The sequence below is a fragment of the Mixophyes fleayi genome, chromosome 2 (assembly GCF_038048845.1).
Source record: "Mixophyes fleayi isolate aMixFle1 chromosome 2, aMixFle1.hap1, whole genome shotgun sequence".
Classification (NCBI taxonomy): domain Eukaryota; kingdom Metazoa; phylum Chordata; class Amphibia; order Anura; family Limnodynastidae; genus Mixophyes; species Mixophyes fleayi.
In genome coordinates, this window is record NC_134403.1 from 345424662 (window position 1) to 345442827 (window position 18166).

Here is an 18166-nt window from a genome sequence, read left to right on the forward strand (position 1 = left end):
ATTTCATATTCCAGAAAGGGTAAGACAATATAGTTTCCTGCCCTGCTGCTTTGCACTGTTATAATCCTATTTACTTAAAACACAGATATTGATTTGACTCTAATTATGCCAACATACTAGACTGCACACAACAATATCTTTATACAGTTATTTAGGAACATTTTGCATACATATTTTGAGCTTTGAAATGCACAGCGATTTTAATTTTGTGTCTTACCAGCATAATTGCTAAGTCCCTTCCTCTTCTTTCTGCGCCAGTACAGCCATATGCTGAATCCCATGAGAATTACCCAGCAGGCACCTCCGATTCCCGCTATGAAGGCAGGCTGCTTTACCACATCTGTGATCTGCTCCGTGATGCTGTTGTTGTTTTCAGTGATTACAACTTCATGGCGGTTCCCTGTGAAATCATATTAAATTAGATACTTGCACTTCAAAACATACAGAAGTAATGTAATCATTCTTCCCTCTATTGTTATGTTAGAATGAATAAACTGAATATAACCTTAGAGAAAACATTGTACTGCATGTACCAAACAGGCAAACTGGGCTCATGCCTAGGGCAGCGTTGATAAGGGGCAGCCTAAAACTGGTTTTGTGCTTATTGTATTAATTTTCTTTCTTTTCATTATCTTACCCAGAAAAACATAGTGGATGGGGGATGGGTATGAGCAAGTGGTATGCACAGACACTAATTAAGGGTATATTCACTTACATTGACTAGGACAGGACAAAAATATTTCTAGATAATTATTACTAGTGTTAACATTTATTTATATAGTGCCAGCATACAATTGGAAAGCAATACAGTAATAAAAAGACTGGGTAGTAACAAGCAAAGAGGTAAGAGGGCCCTGCTCAGTAGCTTACAGTCTATTGGAAGATATATATGGATGCACACACATAAAGCCACAGGTATTTCTCTTAAAGCAGGTGTTACAGTGACAATGCTGTTATCTCAGCTAATTAGAAGGGAAACAAACCATGAGTATGACCTGCAACGCTCCATTGTTTCTGCAGACAAAGATATAATGATATACAATGTCTATTTCCTACTGGAGACTAATGAATAAAACTAATTTGCTAGAGCAAAAATTAATTAGTCACATCAGAATCGACTGCAATTAATACTGTGAAAGTTTGCAATTCTGAATAATCCAAATTCTCCTTGATGTAGACTGTAGATTTGCAAACCTAAAGAAAAGTCAGCGTCATTTTATCAGTTACAGTTATTAAGATTTGTATACAACTCTTAATTTTTCTTTTTACTTGTTTTTGATGCAACTGTAGATCTATTTATTGTCAGTGGCGCAAATGAGTCAGAACTGGGCGAGAACCTCAAAGTTCTTATAATAAAGGAGGAGTCTTAATGAGTGAGAACTGGTCGGAACCTCAAAGGTCTTTTGAGAAAGGAGGAGTCTAAATGAGTGAGAACTGGTCAGAACCTCAAAGTTCTTATGAGAAAGGAGAAGTCTTAATGAGTCAGAACTGGTCGAACCTCAAACTTCTTATGAGAAAGGAGGAGTTTAAATGAGTGAGAACTGGTCGGAACCTCAAAGGTCTTATGAGAAAGGAGGAGTTTAAATGAGTGAGAACTGGTCGGAACCTCAAAGATCTTATGAGAAAGGAGGAGTCTTAATGAGTGAGAACTGGTCGGAACCTCAAAGGTCTTATGAGAAAGGAGGAGTCTTAATGAGTGAGAACTGGTCGGAATCTCAAAGTTCTTATGAGAAAGGAGGAGTCTTAATGAGTGAGAACTGGTCGGAACCTCAAAGGTCTTATGAGAAAGGAGGAGTTTAAATGAGTGAGAACTGGTCGGAACCTCAAAGATCTTATGAGAAAGGAGGAGTCTTAATGAGTGAGAACTGGTCGGAACCTCAAAGGTCTTATGAGAAAGGAGGAGTTTAAATGAGTGAGAACTGGTCGGAACCTCAAAGATCTTATGAGAAAGGAGGAGTCTTAATGAGTGAGAACTGGTCGGAACCTCAAAGGTCTTATGAGAAAGGAGGAGTCTTAATGAGTGAGAACTGGTCGGAACCTCAAAGGTCTTTTGAGAAAGGAGGAGTCTAAATGAGTGAGAACTGGTCGCAACCTCAAAGGTCTTATGAGAAAGGAGGAGTCTATATGAGTGAGAACTGGTCGCAACCTCAAAGGTCTTATGAGAAAGGAGGAGTCTTAATGAGTGAGAACTGGTCGCAACCTCAAAGGTCTTATGAGAAAGGAGGAGTCTATATGAGTGAGAACTGGTCGCAACCGCAAAGGTCTTATGAGAAAGGAGGAGTCTATATGAGTGAGAACTGGTCGCAACCTCAAAGGTCTTATGAGAAAGGAGGAGTCTATATGAGTGAGAACTGGTCGCAACCTCAAAGTTCTTATGAGAAAGGAGGAGTCTTAATGAGTGAGAACTGGTCGCAACCTCAAAGTTCTTATGAGAAAGGAGGAGTCTTAAAGGATCACGGAATATAAAATAAAAGTTAGCTTACATAAAAGAGCTACTAATATATTGTAATTCCATAATATCCCAATTTGCAATATACTCTCTCAGGAGAACAAGCCATCTTCTCACATCCTGCAAACTTCCTACTGAAGTTTTTTTTTACTCTTCTGGTATACTGGACTTAGGCTCCACCCAGTGATTTTAATATTGTTAACCACTTTGGTTCCCACAGCCCGGTGGGGTCGGAAAGAGCCAGATTCATTCAGAAGGGGCCTTGAAGCCCCTGGGAGAGAGGGACAGGTGGTTATTGTGCTCCCCCAATTGAGGCACCAGCCCTATGCTGCTCACCCTGTGACTGGTTTCCACAAAAGCAGAATACCCCACACTAGTGATCTCACTATTACAGTGGATCCAGCCCAGGCTATTCAGTGCTGCGGCTGGTTAAGCATTTGATGCCCAGTTTTAACTACTTAATAATGTCTGAATATTTTGAACGAGTTCAATGTGTACGGAAAGTGTTTTACTACAGTTAGAAGAGTGCGTCTACAAATGCTCTGCTCCGCCAAAGGGGTTCCATTAAAAATACAGGTATTTTTTAAAAAAAATAAAAAATTATATTTTTTTTAAACAGCACCAGGCTTGTGAAGTTGGGGAAATCTGTACTAACACTGAGGTGATGTGGTGTCATCCGTCCTCTGGTTAGATAGCATGGGGGTCTCTATGGAGGTTAGTAAATTAATATTAATATGTGTATAATTAATAAGACCTATGCATTTGACAGAGAAAGTGCATAAAACAGAGGGCAGAGATGGCCTTGCTCATGAGAGCTTACAGTCTAAACCCAACACAGCTTCTCTTTAAATCAGTTGTTTTTTTTACTTTTATAAACGTTCCTTTTGTGTGTTTGCATTTCAATTTAATTCCACCGATTATCTATTTTATATGAAAAGAACAGATATATTTTATTAGCAATATAATTTAACTGCTGATCCTAAACTAGTAATGATTTTCCAGGGCTGTTTGTATGTAGAAATCAATATGTGTTATTCCACAATGTATAAAAGACAAAAGGGGTTTACTAAGGATTCCAATTGCATTTTCACAAAACAAACAGTCAAACATTATATCAGTCGATGTGACCCTTAGGTACTATTTCATCTATCCCACAACCCTGTGGAGCTAATGAACAAAAAATCTAAACGGAAAATGAATGACATAAAAGAAGATGTCATAAAACGATTGTTGAGGCAGGGAGGCTGGGATCATTAAGGAGACAATTAGCTGCCATCTTGAGCATAATTATGTGGAAAAGATGTCTCCTGGGATAAAGGCCCTTTTATGTCCTATATACTTATTGTTTTATCTGTTGTTTAGTGCAGATAATGTTTTATCTCATTTGATAGGGCATGCTACAATATGCCAGTAAAAGTAAGAAACCCAGTTTCATGTATTTTCCAGTCAAATGTTTCAAGTGTCACAGCTGAGGCAGCCATTTTGTTTTTAGAACCAACATTCCACAGAGTGAGGCCTATCAGATCACAGGGAACCAGTCGTGTCTAAGGCTCTGAGCTGTGATATGTGAGTGGTAGGCGGGCTCTGACATAAGGACCAATGATAACAATGCCTTCTCTATGTTCAGTGCACTGTGCATGCAGTAAGTGCAGACCGTGGTCACAATGTACCAGATGATAAAGATTTATATGTAAATATGCCCTAAATGATGTATTAAACCATAAAGCAATGGGAAAAAGGAATAACAATATTTAAAAATCATGTTATTATTAACTGGAGAATATGGATGAATGGAAATTTCCCTCAAGGTCCCATGATCACTGGAGTCAAAATACACTTATTTACCAGCGATGTTTAACACTAGTAAAAATATGTGGATGAGGACGGAATCCAAATACCTCATACCCACTGCTATCTGCACATGCATTTAGGAATTTTTATTAATGTATTACTTCGCTGTGCATTCTATTTACTTACATTTACCCCTCGCCCCCCATCTCAAGCACAAGTGCTCATTAACCACCATATGACAGAGGGATGCGATCATGTTTGACAAGCGGTTTCACTGGCCAGTGGGTACGGGCCCTAAAAAATGTCTATTACATTTGCAATGTATAATGCTCTCAACATAAAAGAGATGTTCGATATATTACACCAGAATATTGAGTGTGTTTAAAAATTAAGTACAGCATTGTTATTTTAGAAATACAATAGTAGAGATTGCTAGAATTACCAACTCCTCTGAATATTTGACTCATTCAGTATTTGGTCGCGAAATTTTTCACGTTTAGATGGCGGAATTTGGAATGAAGAGTTTCTAGTTCTAAACACATCGCACGGCAGAATGAATTGTCGTCCCAGCTTTGTTCATAGAAATTTCATAAAATGCATCCTACTCCCAGACTCCCAGGAGAGCAGCCAATCCTCCCTCACACTGACCACTTTCTAGTGAAGTAGGCGGGATGTGGGCCTGGATGACTCAATGTGATTCGCAGAGAATCGTGGCATTGTGGCCTTACATAGCTGCGCTGGATACTTGACCTTGCTAAGGTTGACAGGTATGATCTGCAAATACAGTGCGTAAGATTGTATTTCTGTAACTTCGCACCTCTGCAAAACTCAATTAGTGCCAATTTTTTTTGTTCATCTCCAAGCATTGTACATAAGACAGTATTCTCATTGCAGAGTATAGTCCACATAAGCTCGTCTGTCGAAATCACTTTAAAAAAGAACTAATTTATTAATTCGCTACTGTCTTATTGCATGAACTGCCAGCTCTTTAATGCCCTTGTGGATACTATTGAAATGTAAATGAAACCACTATTATATAAAGCAAAAAGGTTATTAGAATCCAGTGTTCTAATAATTGTGCTTAGCGGTAATCTGTAGCAGAGGACCCAAAGGAGCTGATGAACCAGATATATTTTTGTTTTATCGTAGTATAACAATTGAATGCTACGTTAGATGTTTCTAATATTTCCATGCAGCGTAGTTAATATTAAATAGGGCACATTTTGATGTGTCTGGCTGTTAAAGATCTAACATTATTAAATTAATGATGAAATAACTGTTCAGGAGGAATGGGTATCTGTAGACCCGAAGTTTGCCAGCTGGCAGAGAGGTAGCTTGACGGAGGGTGTGTGTGAGATGTGTGTGATACCTGTTTATAGAGTGAAGGGAGGGTGGGTTTTACATGTTACCATGCAGTCCTGCTCACCAGTCCACGTTCAGTCAGGTGGGTGCTGTACCAGTGGCACATGGATGGCACACAAGGAAGGTGATGATGATGATGGTGAAGTGTGAGATGGGGCAGAGTGACCTGGTCAGTTTGGCTGAGGAAGTTCTTCAGGGATTGGGGAGATTGTCGGGCTTCAGGCTGCCACCAACTGGCTGGGGGTGGATGACCTCCCTGGTGTGACCGGTGACCACCGTTTTAATTTCTAATGGGTGTGGCCATTGCTGCTGCAGGAAATCTGTAGGTGGAAGCGGCAGCTTGACTGGGCCTCTGAGGTGTTGTGGGCACTGCTTTCCTGCAGCCATGTTAGTTTTACATTTTAGTGTTTGTTATTTATAATGCTGTTATTTTTAGAAAGAAAAATACTCTGTTTATTTTTCTTTTAGGATAGGGGGGAAGGTTGAGGATCAGGGGCCTGATTAATTAAGGCTCTTAACTTAAGAAACTTCTTATTTCAGTCTCCTGGACAAAACCATGTTACAATGCAAGGGGTGCAAATTAGTTTTCTGTTTTGCACATAAGTTAAATACTGACTGTTTTTTCATGTAACACACAAATACTTGATAGCTTATTTATACACTGAAATTTAAAGTTGATATTTGTGTGCTACATGAAAAAACAGTCAGTATTTAACTTATGTGCAAAACAGAATACTAATTTGCACCCCTTGCATTGTAACATGGTTTTGTCCAGGAGACTGAAATAAGAAGTTTCTCAAGTTGAGATCCTTAATGAATCAGGCCCCAGCTCATCAATTCACTAGAAATTAGTGACATTACTGAGGCACGAGGCACTAGATATTGGAGGTAGCACTACGGCAGACTGAGACAATATTCCTTAGAATGTAGCCCATCTATTTGCTGGTGAATTGATAGGTGTCATCTTATGAATATTTGTTAGCCCTCAAAATGTATGATAACATTTTAATGTGTAATTGAGCATTACTGATGCAAAACCTTCCATTGCTGCAATTAGTGTGTAAGGCAGCAGCGGATGGAAAATACTACATTAAACATATATTTAGTCTTCCTATTGGTATTTGTCAGGTAATACTGCACACTGATAGACTGTTTATGCCATAACTACAGATGAGTGAAATTACTGCAATATTTGGTACAAATCAAGTTTAGCGGTACAGTGCGCTTCATAGCGGTGCAAAGGTCCAGCGATACAATCTGAATTCCGCTTTTGCTTAGCCATTCCATGTAATGACATTCCGGAATGTATCTGCAAATTAGCACTTTGCAGAATGAACAGAGCTCAAGCGACAAAGATCCATTCATTCCACTGATCGGTGCGGTTGGGGAACACTCAGAGCTGAACACTGCCAGAGAAACATAACAAATGTTGTCACCAAATGTGAGGATATTTTGTGGAACAGTTTGGAATCTTCTGCTCGTCTCCAGCGGTAACAATACAATCTATCCAGATAGGTTGTATTACGTCTTAACTGGCTGATGCAGAGCAATGTATGCAACATTTTACTCCAATGGGGAATAGAGAGACCGTCGCAGACCCCTCTTCACTTGAACGCTCTGCTGATTTGATTACAGCTGAACTTCCATATCCCGGAGAAATCCCCTGTGACACCATCAATGGTATTACACTGGCAGAGGATAAGAGGGGTGTTACAAGACCCAGATTTAAATCCCACTAAGTCTATAATGCTGAATCATGTGTTCATTGCTAGACTCATGTTATGCACCAGCTGTTAATGAAACGTTTATAGCCTGGCTAAATAAATGGACTTAGAAGAAAAGGCATTTACCCAGGGCTGCACAACTGGAGATCTGAAAGACTGGTGCAACTCTTCTTGTGGCTCACTCGGAAACCCTAAAACCTCCAAAAACTCAGATGTATGGTGTGATTTTTTTGAATAGTATGAGGCCCACATATATATTGTTATAGCATATCTGTTGTTGTCTTCATAGAAACACTTGTAAAATTGTTGTAAATTACCCTGAATCTCAGTAATAAGTTAAAACAACACATTAAATTAACATTTAATTAAAGACAGAGACACCTATCTGTAATATCACATCAGCAGGCACGTTAAACAAGTGTTACAACCTGTAACAAACAAATCTGACAACAAAATTGAAAGGAGTTGCGGTCCCCCGGTGAATGCTCAGAAGGGTTGGGGACAGCAGGAGGAGGCTCAGAGAGGCACCTTCTGTCTTTTTTAGCTTTATGTACTCCACAAAAAATAGACAATTAAATGTCCTATGATCAAAATGCACATATAGAGTAAATAAGGAGAAAGGCCTGCAATTGGTTAAAAATGTATATTAAAGTTATGATGTTTGACCCTATACATTATATTCCTCTGATTTGAGAATGCATTACTTAGCGCTATAGCGCAGTTCATAAATGACAGTTTAGGGACAATACTTTGCAAAATGAAAAAAACCTTCTTACCGATCAGGATATGCTGGGGATCACTTTTTACACCAATGCCAGCACTTGTGCTTGCAGCAACTTCCACCCGGTACTGAATCCCAGAGAACAGCCCACCAATCACCACCGAGCGAATAGCAGCGTCTACGGTCTTGTTGACGTGGAACCTTGTCTCGTTACCTAGACACCAGATCTGTGTGCAAGTGGAAAGAAATATGTTTGTATGAATATTTTATCTAAAGACGATGCTTGTTCTGATGACAAATTCTTATAATAGTCCTTATTTACGTGGAATAAGATGCTTGGTAGGGAGAGGAATAGGAAAGCTGCTTATAGCATCCTCAACAATACATTTCCTATGCACACCAGATTTTCTGTCTACACAGCAGTTTTACAGAGCCAGAGAGAATAGACAGCAATGATGGCTTTATGGAACAATACACCCTACTAAAAATATCAAAACATTTCTTTATAAAAGTAATATTTCCTTTAGCTGGAATGACTACCAAAATAAGCATTTAGGCCCATAGATTGTGTGCAGAGGACGTGTTATTGTTTGTAACACCGTGCTCCACAGTGTCTTACAGTGGGGAAAACAGAGCGTACATAAACCAGGGACACTCGAGGTAGACAAAAGAACTGCAGACATAAATATAAAGCATAGGAAGGGCCCTCTCGTAAAAGCATATAATCTAGCCGTACGTTGTCTATTAGGATATACACATGGTTAAGTACAGAACCCATTCCCTGCTGGGGGGATTACTGTACAAATTATACAGTCTACAGGTATTTTTATCCCTCCATTCAGCACAAGATGTACGAGTCGCACTTGTTCATAGTAAGCACTTGAGGTCATTTCATATTCCTCTCAATACACACTATCTTTAATAGTTGCTGGATATGGGAACCTCTCTGTACAAGACCTAAGCCACAGAAGCCATTGTTCTATGTCTTCCCCCGATGCGATTTAATAAGATTGTGACAGCTCTCAGCAAATAAAATATAATAACTGTACATATTTGTCTATTTAGGGTATTAGGCAACAGATTTCAATGCATTTTTAGCTGATTTGCATGTTCCACAATTCCATAACCTCATTATTAATTCCGTTTTGCTTTTATTTTATCAGGCGATATTATGTTTATAGCTGGGAGCATGAAGTCAATGCCTTTTTAAAGAAAGTTTTAACTGTATTTAATTTGAAGGGTAGGGCTTTTTGACTTTTTAAGCCAACTTCACGCTAACCCTTGTTATTTCCCATATCTAAAAGCAGTGATAATATACGGGACAAACTATATGACCATTAATCTAGGTGAAATACTCTCCATGGGCCTGATTCATTAAGGATCTTAATTTAAGAAACTTCTTATTTCAGTTTCCTGGACAAAACCATGTAACAATGCAAGGGGTGCAAATTAGTATTCTGTTTTGCACATAAGTTCAGTACTGACTGTTTTTTCATGTAGCACACAAATATCAACTTTAAATTTCAGTGTACAAATAAGCTATCAAGTATTTGTGTTACATGAAAAAACAGTCAGTATTTAACTTATGTGCAAAACAGAAAACTAATTTGCACCCCTTGCATTGTAACATGGTTTTGTCCAGGAGACTGAAATAAGAAGTTTCTTAAGTTAAGATCCTTAATGAATCAGGCCCCATGTCCTTAGTTCATTAACACAAACCAAAATATATTGTATAAATGACAGTACTGTCATCAACAAAGGCGATGTAAATCTGCAAAGACATAATACTTCAAAAATACAGCTTAGGAATAAAGAGTGAAGTCTGATAAAATATACTCTTAAAGACATAAGCATTCCTATGTTTGTATTAAGCTTGATGAATAATTTTAATGTCACACAGCTAGCCATCTACTATAAAATGCCTCTTCTCTAATGCTTTACATTGTAATCACACTTATCGGTGGAGTCCATAAAAAAACTGCATGTGTCGGTATAATTTTTGCTTTATTTGGGGTAGTTGATAATATTCTGAATGGTTTTGACTGCTGCCCGTGTTATGAAGAATTTAATCATATTTTAATCTGCTTTAAATCTAATATGAGAATGTAAAGTGCAGGCGCTATCAAGATGAATTTATTCAATCAGTAAGTATTGACAGAGGTGAAGTTGAGGTTAATATCTGCATTGGGGGTTAATAAATCCTGATGCAATATTGATCTCGCCAAATAAATATACACATAATGACTGTGTATTTTAGGATCTTACATTTGCACAGAGGATAATCTCCCGGAACATGTCAAATTCACTGTAGTAGAGATAATAATAATATGCTTGTTGGGCTCAGATGAAAATGATATTGCTTTGCAAAATGGAGTGAAAAATATAATAAGTCACAGACAGAATAAATTCAATATTATCATTTTTGCTGATTGCTTTTTTTTTTTTTCTTTTAGTGCCAATTGTGCATACCAATTCTGTTGACGGTTGTACAGAAGGAAATATTATTACCCTGTAGTCCTGAATAATTCCGTTCTGGTGATCTGACGGAGGCGGGTCCCAGGAGACGCTGATACTGGTGCTATTGTTGCTCCCGACTGTCAAAACTGTAACAGACTGCGGCGGAGCACTTGGGGCTAGAATAGGTGAGCGGGAAAAATAGGAAAGAGACATTAATCCTGTGAGCTGAAGTCTCATTTTTAGCTGCCTAATGTATAGCCGGGCAGACAGAATCCGTTGCTCAAGTTCCCTGCAGGCCTAAATATGCAAACAATGCAAGGTACTGAGTTTGAAATATTAGCTGTTGTGATAACATCTGTTTAATAAAGAGCAACATTCTGCTTATTTGTTCTTCAGCAAAAATAAACCCTCTCATTTATTAATGTGTACACGTTTCCTTCTATATGCATCTTCTTGTTACACAGTAATAACGCACCTTTTTTTAGCACTGAATTTATAATATATATTCTTAGATTATTTTATATTTTACACCTGATCTCCTGATTATTATTCATGTTTAAAGCACTCATTCCAAACACATACAGGGAAGAGGCTTCAAAGAACCGATTGTCTCAATCCGGCACACAAAAGCGGAAACAATGCAAGGGAGATGCGCTCCTATAGCCGGTACCGCACCGTGGGTGGGCCCCATGCAGAATTGGACGCAAGTCCACTTGCGCTGTAGAAAATACAAACATCACTACCGCGCATGCTCACATAAAGATTTACACTCGAGTCAGTTGCATCTTGCGTATATAACGACTCCTGACGCTTACAGAGGCGGACTGGGTACAATAAGGGTGTGTTCAAGTAAATGCAACCGATATAGAGCTGGACGCAGATGAAAATACTCCTATCAGGACACACAGCTGTTGTGGGTGCTCTACTCCTGGGGGTAAATGTATCAAGCCGAGAGTTTTCCGGTGGATTTGAAAAACCAATCAGAATCTAGCTATCGTTTCTTTAGTACATTCTACAAAATGATAGCTAGAATCTGATTGGTTGCTATAGGCAACATCTCCAGTTTTCAAACCCGCCGGAAAACTCTCAGCTTGATACATTTACCTCCTGGATAATGAACTGATAATGATGCAATCAGCTGAGCTGTGTCTGACTCAGAATACTACTTATAATGGGGGGGAGGTTCAGACGCAATTTTTATCTGCATTTTAGATGGCAATTGTGTCCAAGTCTACACGAGGCCCTGGATGTCCTGCATTGTGGTCTGAATTGTTCAGTAAATCATCTCCCAAAGTGTACCGGGCAACACACTAAAGCCCGCTCCATCTGTACTTCAATTATACAAAGTGTAAGATTAGATAGAGTGTAAATAAATATAGATGCTTTTAAAAACGATCCAGATTGCTTGTACATTTCAATATAATATGTATTTTTTTCCCATGCATCCCATACAGACATGTTGTACAAATCTCCAATTGACGTTGGAATTCGCAGGACTTTCATTTTTTTATTACAATGAATTGAGATGTAGCTTTTCACTCTACATTAAATAACCCTACAAAGTGCACATAGTTTTGCCTAAGGTTTCCAGAAATGACATTCAATTATATAAAGCGTGATCATTACTATTTCAGCGGCGTACTTCAGTTTAAGGGTATCAATGTTCTATGAAACATACAGTATTCTCCACTAATTGCATTGTCCGTTGACATGCTGTGCTGCGTCCAAAGGTAGTCTTTAATCAATTTCACAAAATCTAATCAATACCCATCCACACAGTCCAGGCTTTGTAGACAAAAATATCTATTGATTTCTCTGTTTTCCCCCCAGTCCTCTGATGTTTCGCACACCCAAGGCCAAGCTGAGGAACTAACGAAGGAGCAGTAATAAAAGGCTATGCTGAAGGAATCCCAATACTTTGTTCTCTAATTGACGGGGTTTGTTCTTCAAGCTTCCTATACTCCAGGCAGTTGTTTGGAAAAACATTGTACGAGTAGTATACAAGATGTTAGGTTATACGCCTTTATTGCCTCATTACCACCATATTTCCATCCCTCATCTTTTACTGTTCCCAGTGTACAGTTATTTCATCATTATCATCTCCCAAGAATACCTATATAGTACACCATTATAACTCCTTTACATAATATATGTATATTTGATGATTTGCGACATCATCGCTTTATAATTAGTAAATACTCGGCCCATGGCCTTGTGTCTTTATGTGGTCATGGAGACCATTAGAGGTAGATTTATTAAAGTTTCTAAAAAGGAAAAGTGGAGCTATTGCCGATAGCAACTAATCAGATTGTAGCTATCTTTTATCTAGTACACTGTAGAAAATGATAGCAAGAATCTGATTGGTTGCTATGGGCAACACCTCAGCTCTTCCATTTTAGAAGGTTTGATAAATCTATCCCTTAATGTCTTTAAATATTCTTAAAATTCACAGTAAGGGGTCCATATAAAAACACACTTTTTTATTGAGCTCACAATCTATTTTAGTTTAAGGGACACAAGGAAACAAACTGGGACATTTATTTTGACTTAAAGATGTATATGGCTTTGTTTTTCAATGCCCATATGTGTGTTAATCATGGACAACAATTTTTCAAAATATTCTTTAAATTTCCCACATTCACCTCTAAACATACTGCATCTAATGCTTAGGTTTTGTACCATAAAAATTGAACTGTTTCAAATTATATCACAAGCAAGAATCCAAACAGGACAAAAGATTTTGGATTTTGTGGATCTGTTTGGGGCATTTTTTACTAGTAGCAGTTTTTATAAAGGTCCCTCTGCCTTCCCAAAGCTACAAGGACCTAACAATGGAATTGGAATGAGAGTCTCTCAACTTCACTGTTAAACAAATATAAGTACCAGGTAATGCCTCCTGCCACCCTTCTGTTTGTTTAACATGCCCTCAATCTGTACTTGTTGAATACATGGAGGGCCTGATTCATTAAGGAAAGTAAAGCAAAAAAATTAGTAACTTTGCACCTGGGCAAAACCATGCTGCATTGGAGGGGGAGGTAAATGTAAAATGTGTGGACAGATTTATAGTTGGGGTAAAGCATGTTCTAGATCAGGCCTGTCCAACCTGCGGCCCTCCAGATGTTGGGAAACTACAAGTCCCAGCATGCCCTCCCAGCTATCAACGGGTTGTCTACTGGCAGAGCATGCTGGGGCTTGTAGTTTCACAACACCTGGAGGGCCGCAGGTTGGACAGGCCTGTTCTAGATCAACTTTAAATTTCGGTGTACAAATAAAGCTATCAAGTATTTGTGTGCTACATGAACAAACAGTCAGTATTTATCTTATGTGCATATAATAAACTTATTTGCACCCCTTGCATTGTAACATAGATTTGTCCAGGAAAAAACTTACTCATTTGTTTGCCTTACTTTCCTTAATGATTCAGACCCGGAGTCTCTATTTTCTAAGCTTCATGTTTAATCTTGTCCATTAACTTTATCAGTATTCTTCTGTATATGAAGTCTGCATAATCAAACACAAGTTGAGACCCAAGAAAATCTCCGTAGAGTGGAATTTACACCGCTCTCCTACTTCTAACCCTTTTACACATAGCAGGGGCAAACGCAGGATTTGGAGAGGGGAGTTTCTACACCACGCTACCAGTGGGCGTGACCAGCATGCATGGGGGCGTGGCTATAATTTTAGACAGTGCTTGGCTGCTCTCCAACTCTTCCTATTCCCATAATATACATGGGCAATTACTGTTAGGTGCAGGCAGCTCTCCCTTTTCAAGCAGAGCTGTGTGAAGCGGGGGCAGGGTCCAGCCACCTCAATTATACAGTGCCCCAGGCTTGGAGGGGGGTTTTCCAGGCACTAGTACCCCCCCCCCCCCTCAGTTTGCCTATGCATAGTGATAGGAGGACAGAGGTGGTACTTGTACCACCGCTGTCCACGGCATACGGTCCTCTCCATGGGGAGACTTTGCGGTGGAAACCTAGTGAATCTCTTTCCCAGTTGGCAGTATGGCCGGTGGTGACCCCTGGATGTATTGGCAGAAGCCTTAACTCGGTGGAAAACATCCGTTTTTGCTGGAGAAAGGGGGTTACCTCCCAAAGATAAACAGACCCCTGTGTCTTAAAAGGCTGCCACAATCTTCATATCTGTAAAATGTAGACTTTCTGTGCAATTATTCAGCTCTCCTTTTTCATCAAACTTGCAATTCCAGCTCAAGTATCATTATTCTGAGCATCTCACTCTTATGCTGGAAGTCTGAAGTGATTACCAGACGTTTAATTGCACACCTGTGCATCTGCTGTAAAGAAAATAAAAAAAATTGGCGCTTTTACCTGTCACTACGTATTCTCAAACCTAAGCTGTGAGCGGCTGTGGATCTCAGCTGCTGAAAGACGTAGCTTAAATGGCTCAGTCCACAAACAACAGCACCAGAGAATACAACATGCTCAGGACGGGGTTTTCAAGCAATGTGAAAGACATTGTTTACTTCACCAGAAAACCAGAATGTTCAGGAGAAAACAACAACATAAAAAGTAAATATTCTAAACCCATTAATTCTGCTGCTGTGCATTGGTTAGAATTTTAAGGTTGTGTTTCCTATTTTGTGAACACTGATTGGCTGGAGTGAATTAATAACTTAATAATTAAGTGATAATACTTTAACGCAGGAATAAAATGTTATATAATAATTTTTCTTCTCTTGGTATCATTTGTCAAGCACCGTCAGCTCTCTTATTTACCCTCATAGAATACAAAAAGTCTACCGCACATGCAGCATACTGTTCTCTCTGCAGTACGAGTAACAGCAGTTTGTAGTGGCTGAAAAATGGTATTGCTAAGGTATATAAATAAGTCATAAGGGCTGTGGCCTTGTTTTGTTTATTTAGTTTTTTATTAGGTTTTTTTGTGGCAAAAAAATCACCAAAGTGACACATAGGACAGCGCAGGAGTAGGACTCTATAAAAGTTTATATGAGCAAAGGACAGTGCAATATACAACAGAGTTACAGCTATCCCAAATAGATTACTCAGGCTTATGGTTGCCCACTTTTCTTGGGAAAATTGCCTTTTATCCTGGTTATGTTTCTGCACTATCAATAACAAAGTCACATCTCTGCTGGCCAGGATGGCACAATAGCAACCAGGTGTCAATCTTAATCAAAGTAGGACAGGTTACGCTGCTTTGCTAAGATATGGGGCCTGATTCTTTAAGGATCTTAACTTAAGAAACTTCTTATTTCAGTCTCCTGGACAAAACCATGTTACAATGCAAGGGGTGCAAATTAGTTTTCTGTTTTGCACATAAGTTCAATACTGACTGTTTTTTCATGTAGCACACAAATATCAACTTTAAATATCAGTGTACAAATAAGCTATCAAGTATTTGTGTGCTATATGAAAAAACAGTCAGTATTTAACTTATGTGCAAAACAGAATACTAATTTGCACCCCTTGCATTGTAACATGGTTTTGTCCAGGAGACTGAAATAAGAAGTTTCTTAAGTTAAGATCCTTAATGAATCAGGCCCATAGTTTGTAAGATAAGATGCATTCTAGGAGACAAAATCACAATCGGAATTTTATTGTTTTATGAGGCCTTCTGGAAATCAAGCACCAGTGTCTGTAATCTATACCACAGTTCTGGAAAAAAAAGCCACACAAGATGGTGCATTCACAAAAATATACTTCCAAATATCATACTATGTTGTTTTATGTGTTCCCCAGCTCAAACAGCAATATAAATTAAACCACTTGTCTGGGGATGCTGCGGTTATTAAATAGACCGCATAGCAAAACAACATTTTTTAAAGCGTTTTCTCATTTCCCTTGCTGCTGGTTTTGCGGAGACACCAGGCCTGAGAGTTGACAGGTCAATTATTTCAGTACTGAGCTGCCTACCACAAATGTGCAAGGACCCAAATCGCTGCTCATCTTTTTCCTACACAGCCAAAGTGAATTCAATTTGTTACTTTCGCAAGGCCAAAGAGGTGGGAGATGGATACGTTACTCTATGGTGACAAATGCCGGCTGCAGATAAAAAGTCTAACTGTGGAGAAATTAATTTTTGGATGGTGGCCTTTGAAGTACCATTCTATATAAAAAGTAATCCAATGAAAGTTGGCCCTGTTTGGAATGTGTCAACCACCTTTGATTTGTTCATCTCACTCTCGCCGGTTTTATTTGAAGCCGGTCTGCTGCCTCTCAGGAGATTGCTATTTTTATTCGAAGGAATGTGTAAACTGACAATTTGTGTTGAGCTATTTTCAAAGTTGTACTGTGGTCTGTTTCTCCATAAAAGAAACACTGCTCAATCAAGGCAGATCTGTGTCTTCTTACCACACTGCACAGATTGTGTACTCATTTCAAAAGGCATGTGCGGTTTTCTGATGCCATTTAAAAGGTTACGCTATTTTGTATGTAAAAAAAAAAAGCACATGTTGTTGACCCAAATAATAAATTAATCCAGGGATGTGTCTATTGTTAACTTTCCAAGTGAATATAAGTAACACACCAAAATCATACTAGTAGGTTAATTGGCTACTATCAAAATTGACCCTAGTCTCTCTCTCTCTCCCTCTGTCTGTCTGTGTGTGTATGTTAGGAAATTTAGACTGTAAGCCCCAATGGGGCAGGGACTGATTTGAGTGAGTTCTCTGTACAGCGCTGCGGAATTAGTGGTGCTATATAAATAAATGGTGATGATGATGATACTACAGTATAGTCATGACCACATTTGAGAGCCTAGTTACCATGTCCCGGCAATAACCTAGATTTTGTATGGAAAATCTAGTTTCACCCCAACTTAAGAGAATTTGGCCAAGCTGAGTGATACTGGCTGGCACCGGTAAAAGTACCCTCCTCGCCCAGCCCAGCCTCTGCCCATGCCGGCATATCGGGTTCATACATGAAGGTTGGAACGGTAAGCTTCCAATACAGACTAAAATAATTATTTTAATATCTTTGTCTAAGGATTTATTTTTTTATTGAAATAATAAAGCATTGTTTCCCCAGTACGGACCTCCTGAGATGGAGATAGTGATAGGAGGAGAGCAGCGGTAGTTGAACCTTTGCTGTCCGTGTCTATAGGCTTCCCCATGCATTGCAACATGCTTCAATAATCAAAGTCAAGACCTACGCAGTGTAAGCAATCTGCCCGTCAGCATCTATTAAGCAAACAGCCTCCGCTCTCTTGTGGGGCTGCTCATTTTGGTAGTATTGAACAGTGAAATGTATAAGAGCCACAAAGGCATCTTAAAGTCTTCGATGTTTCATATTTGTTGCAACAGCACAGATGGTGTCCTACTGCTGATCAATGAAGACAGACCTCAATCATGTCCACAGTCCTGACAACATCTCTATCCAGTCCAGTCCAGGGTGCACTGGGTAAGCTTAGTCATGCTTTCTGCATCCTGGTCATGTTCCTCAGTGGGCTTACCAGGTAGCTGCCAAGGACTCTCTGATGGAGCGCTACTTTGTGGACCCTGCTGGATCATTCATGCCCTAGTCTGACACTAATTATTTATATTTTATTTTACTGATGTTGACAGTTTTCCTTTAAATTTTGATTTTCAATCTTAATTTATTGAACTCCACAATTGAATGGCAGTGCAGAACCGTACGGCGTTGGCTTACGTTTTGCAATAATGTCCAGCATTAAAAAAAAAACTGG

At 39.0% G+C, this 18166-nt stretch overlaps 1 protein-coding gene across 11 annotated transcripts in view; it reads right to left on the minus strand.

Moving 5' to 3' along the window:
- Positions 1 to 18166, minus strand: part of ROBO2 (roundabout guidance receptor 2) — a 368188-nt gene that overhangs the window by 44309 nt on the left and 305713 nt on the right. For all 11 annotated transcript variants that reach the window (XM_075197088.1, XM_075197083.1, XM_075197082.1 and 8 more), the window contains exons 15-17: positions 10556 to 10680; positions 8103 to 8274; positions 218 to 400 (exon numbers count right to left, since the gene is read on the minus strand). In XM_075197088.1, coding sequence (XP_075053189.1) covers positions 218 to 400; positions 8103 to 8274; positions 10556 to 10680 — 480 coding nt within the window. The remainder of the gene's footprint in view (positions 1 to 217; positions 401 to 8102; positions 8275 to 10555; positions 10681 to 18166) is intronic.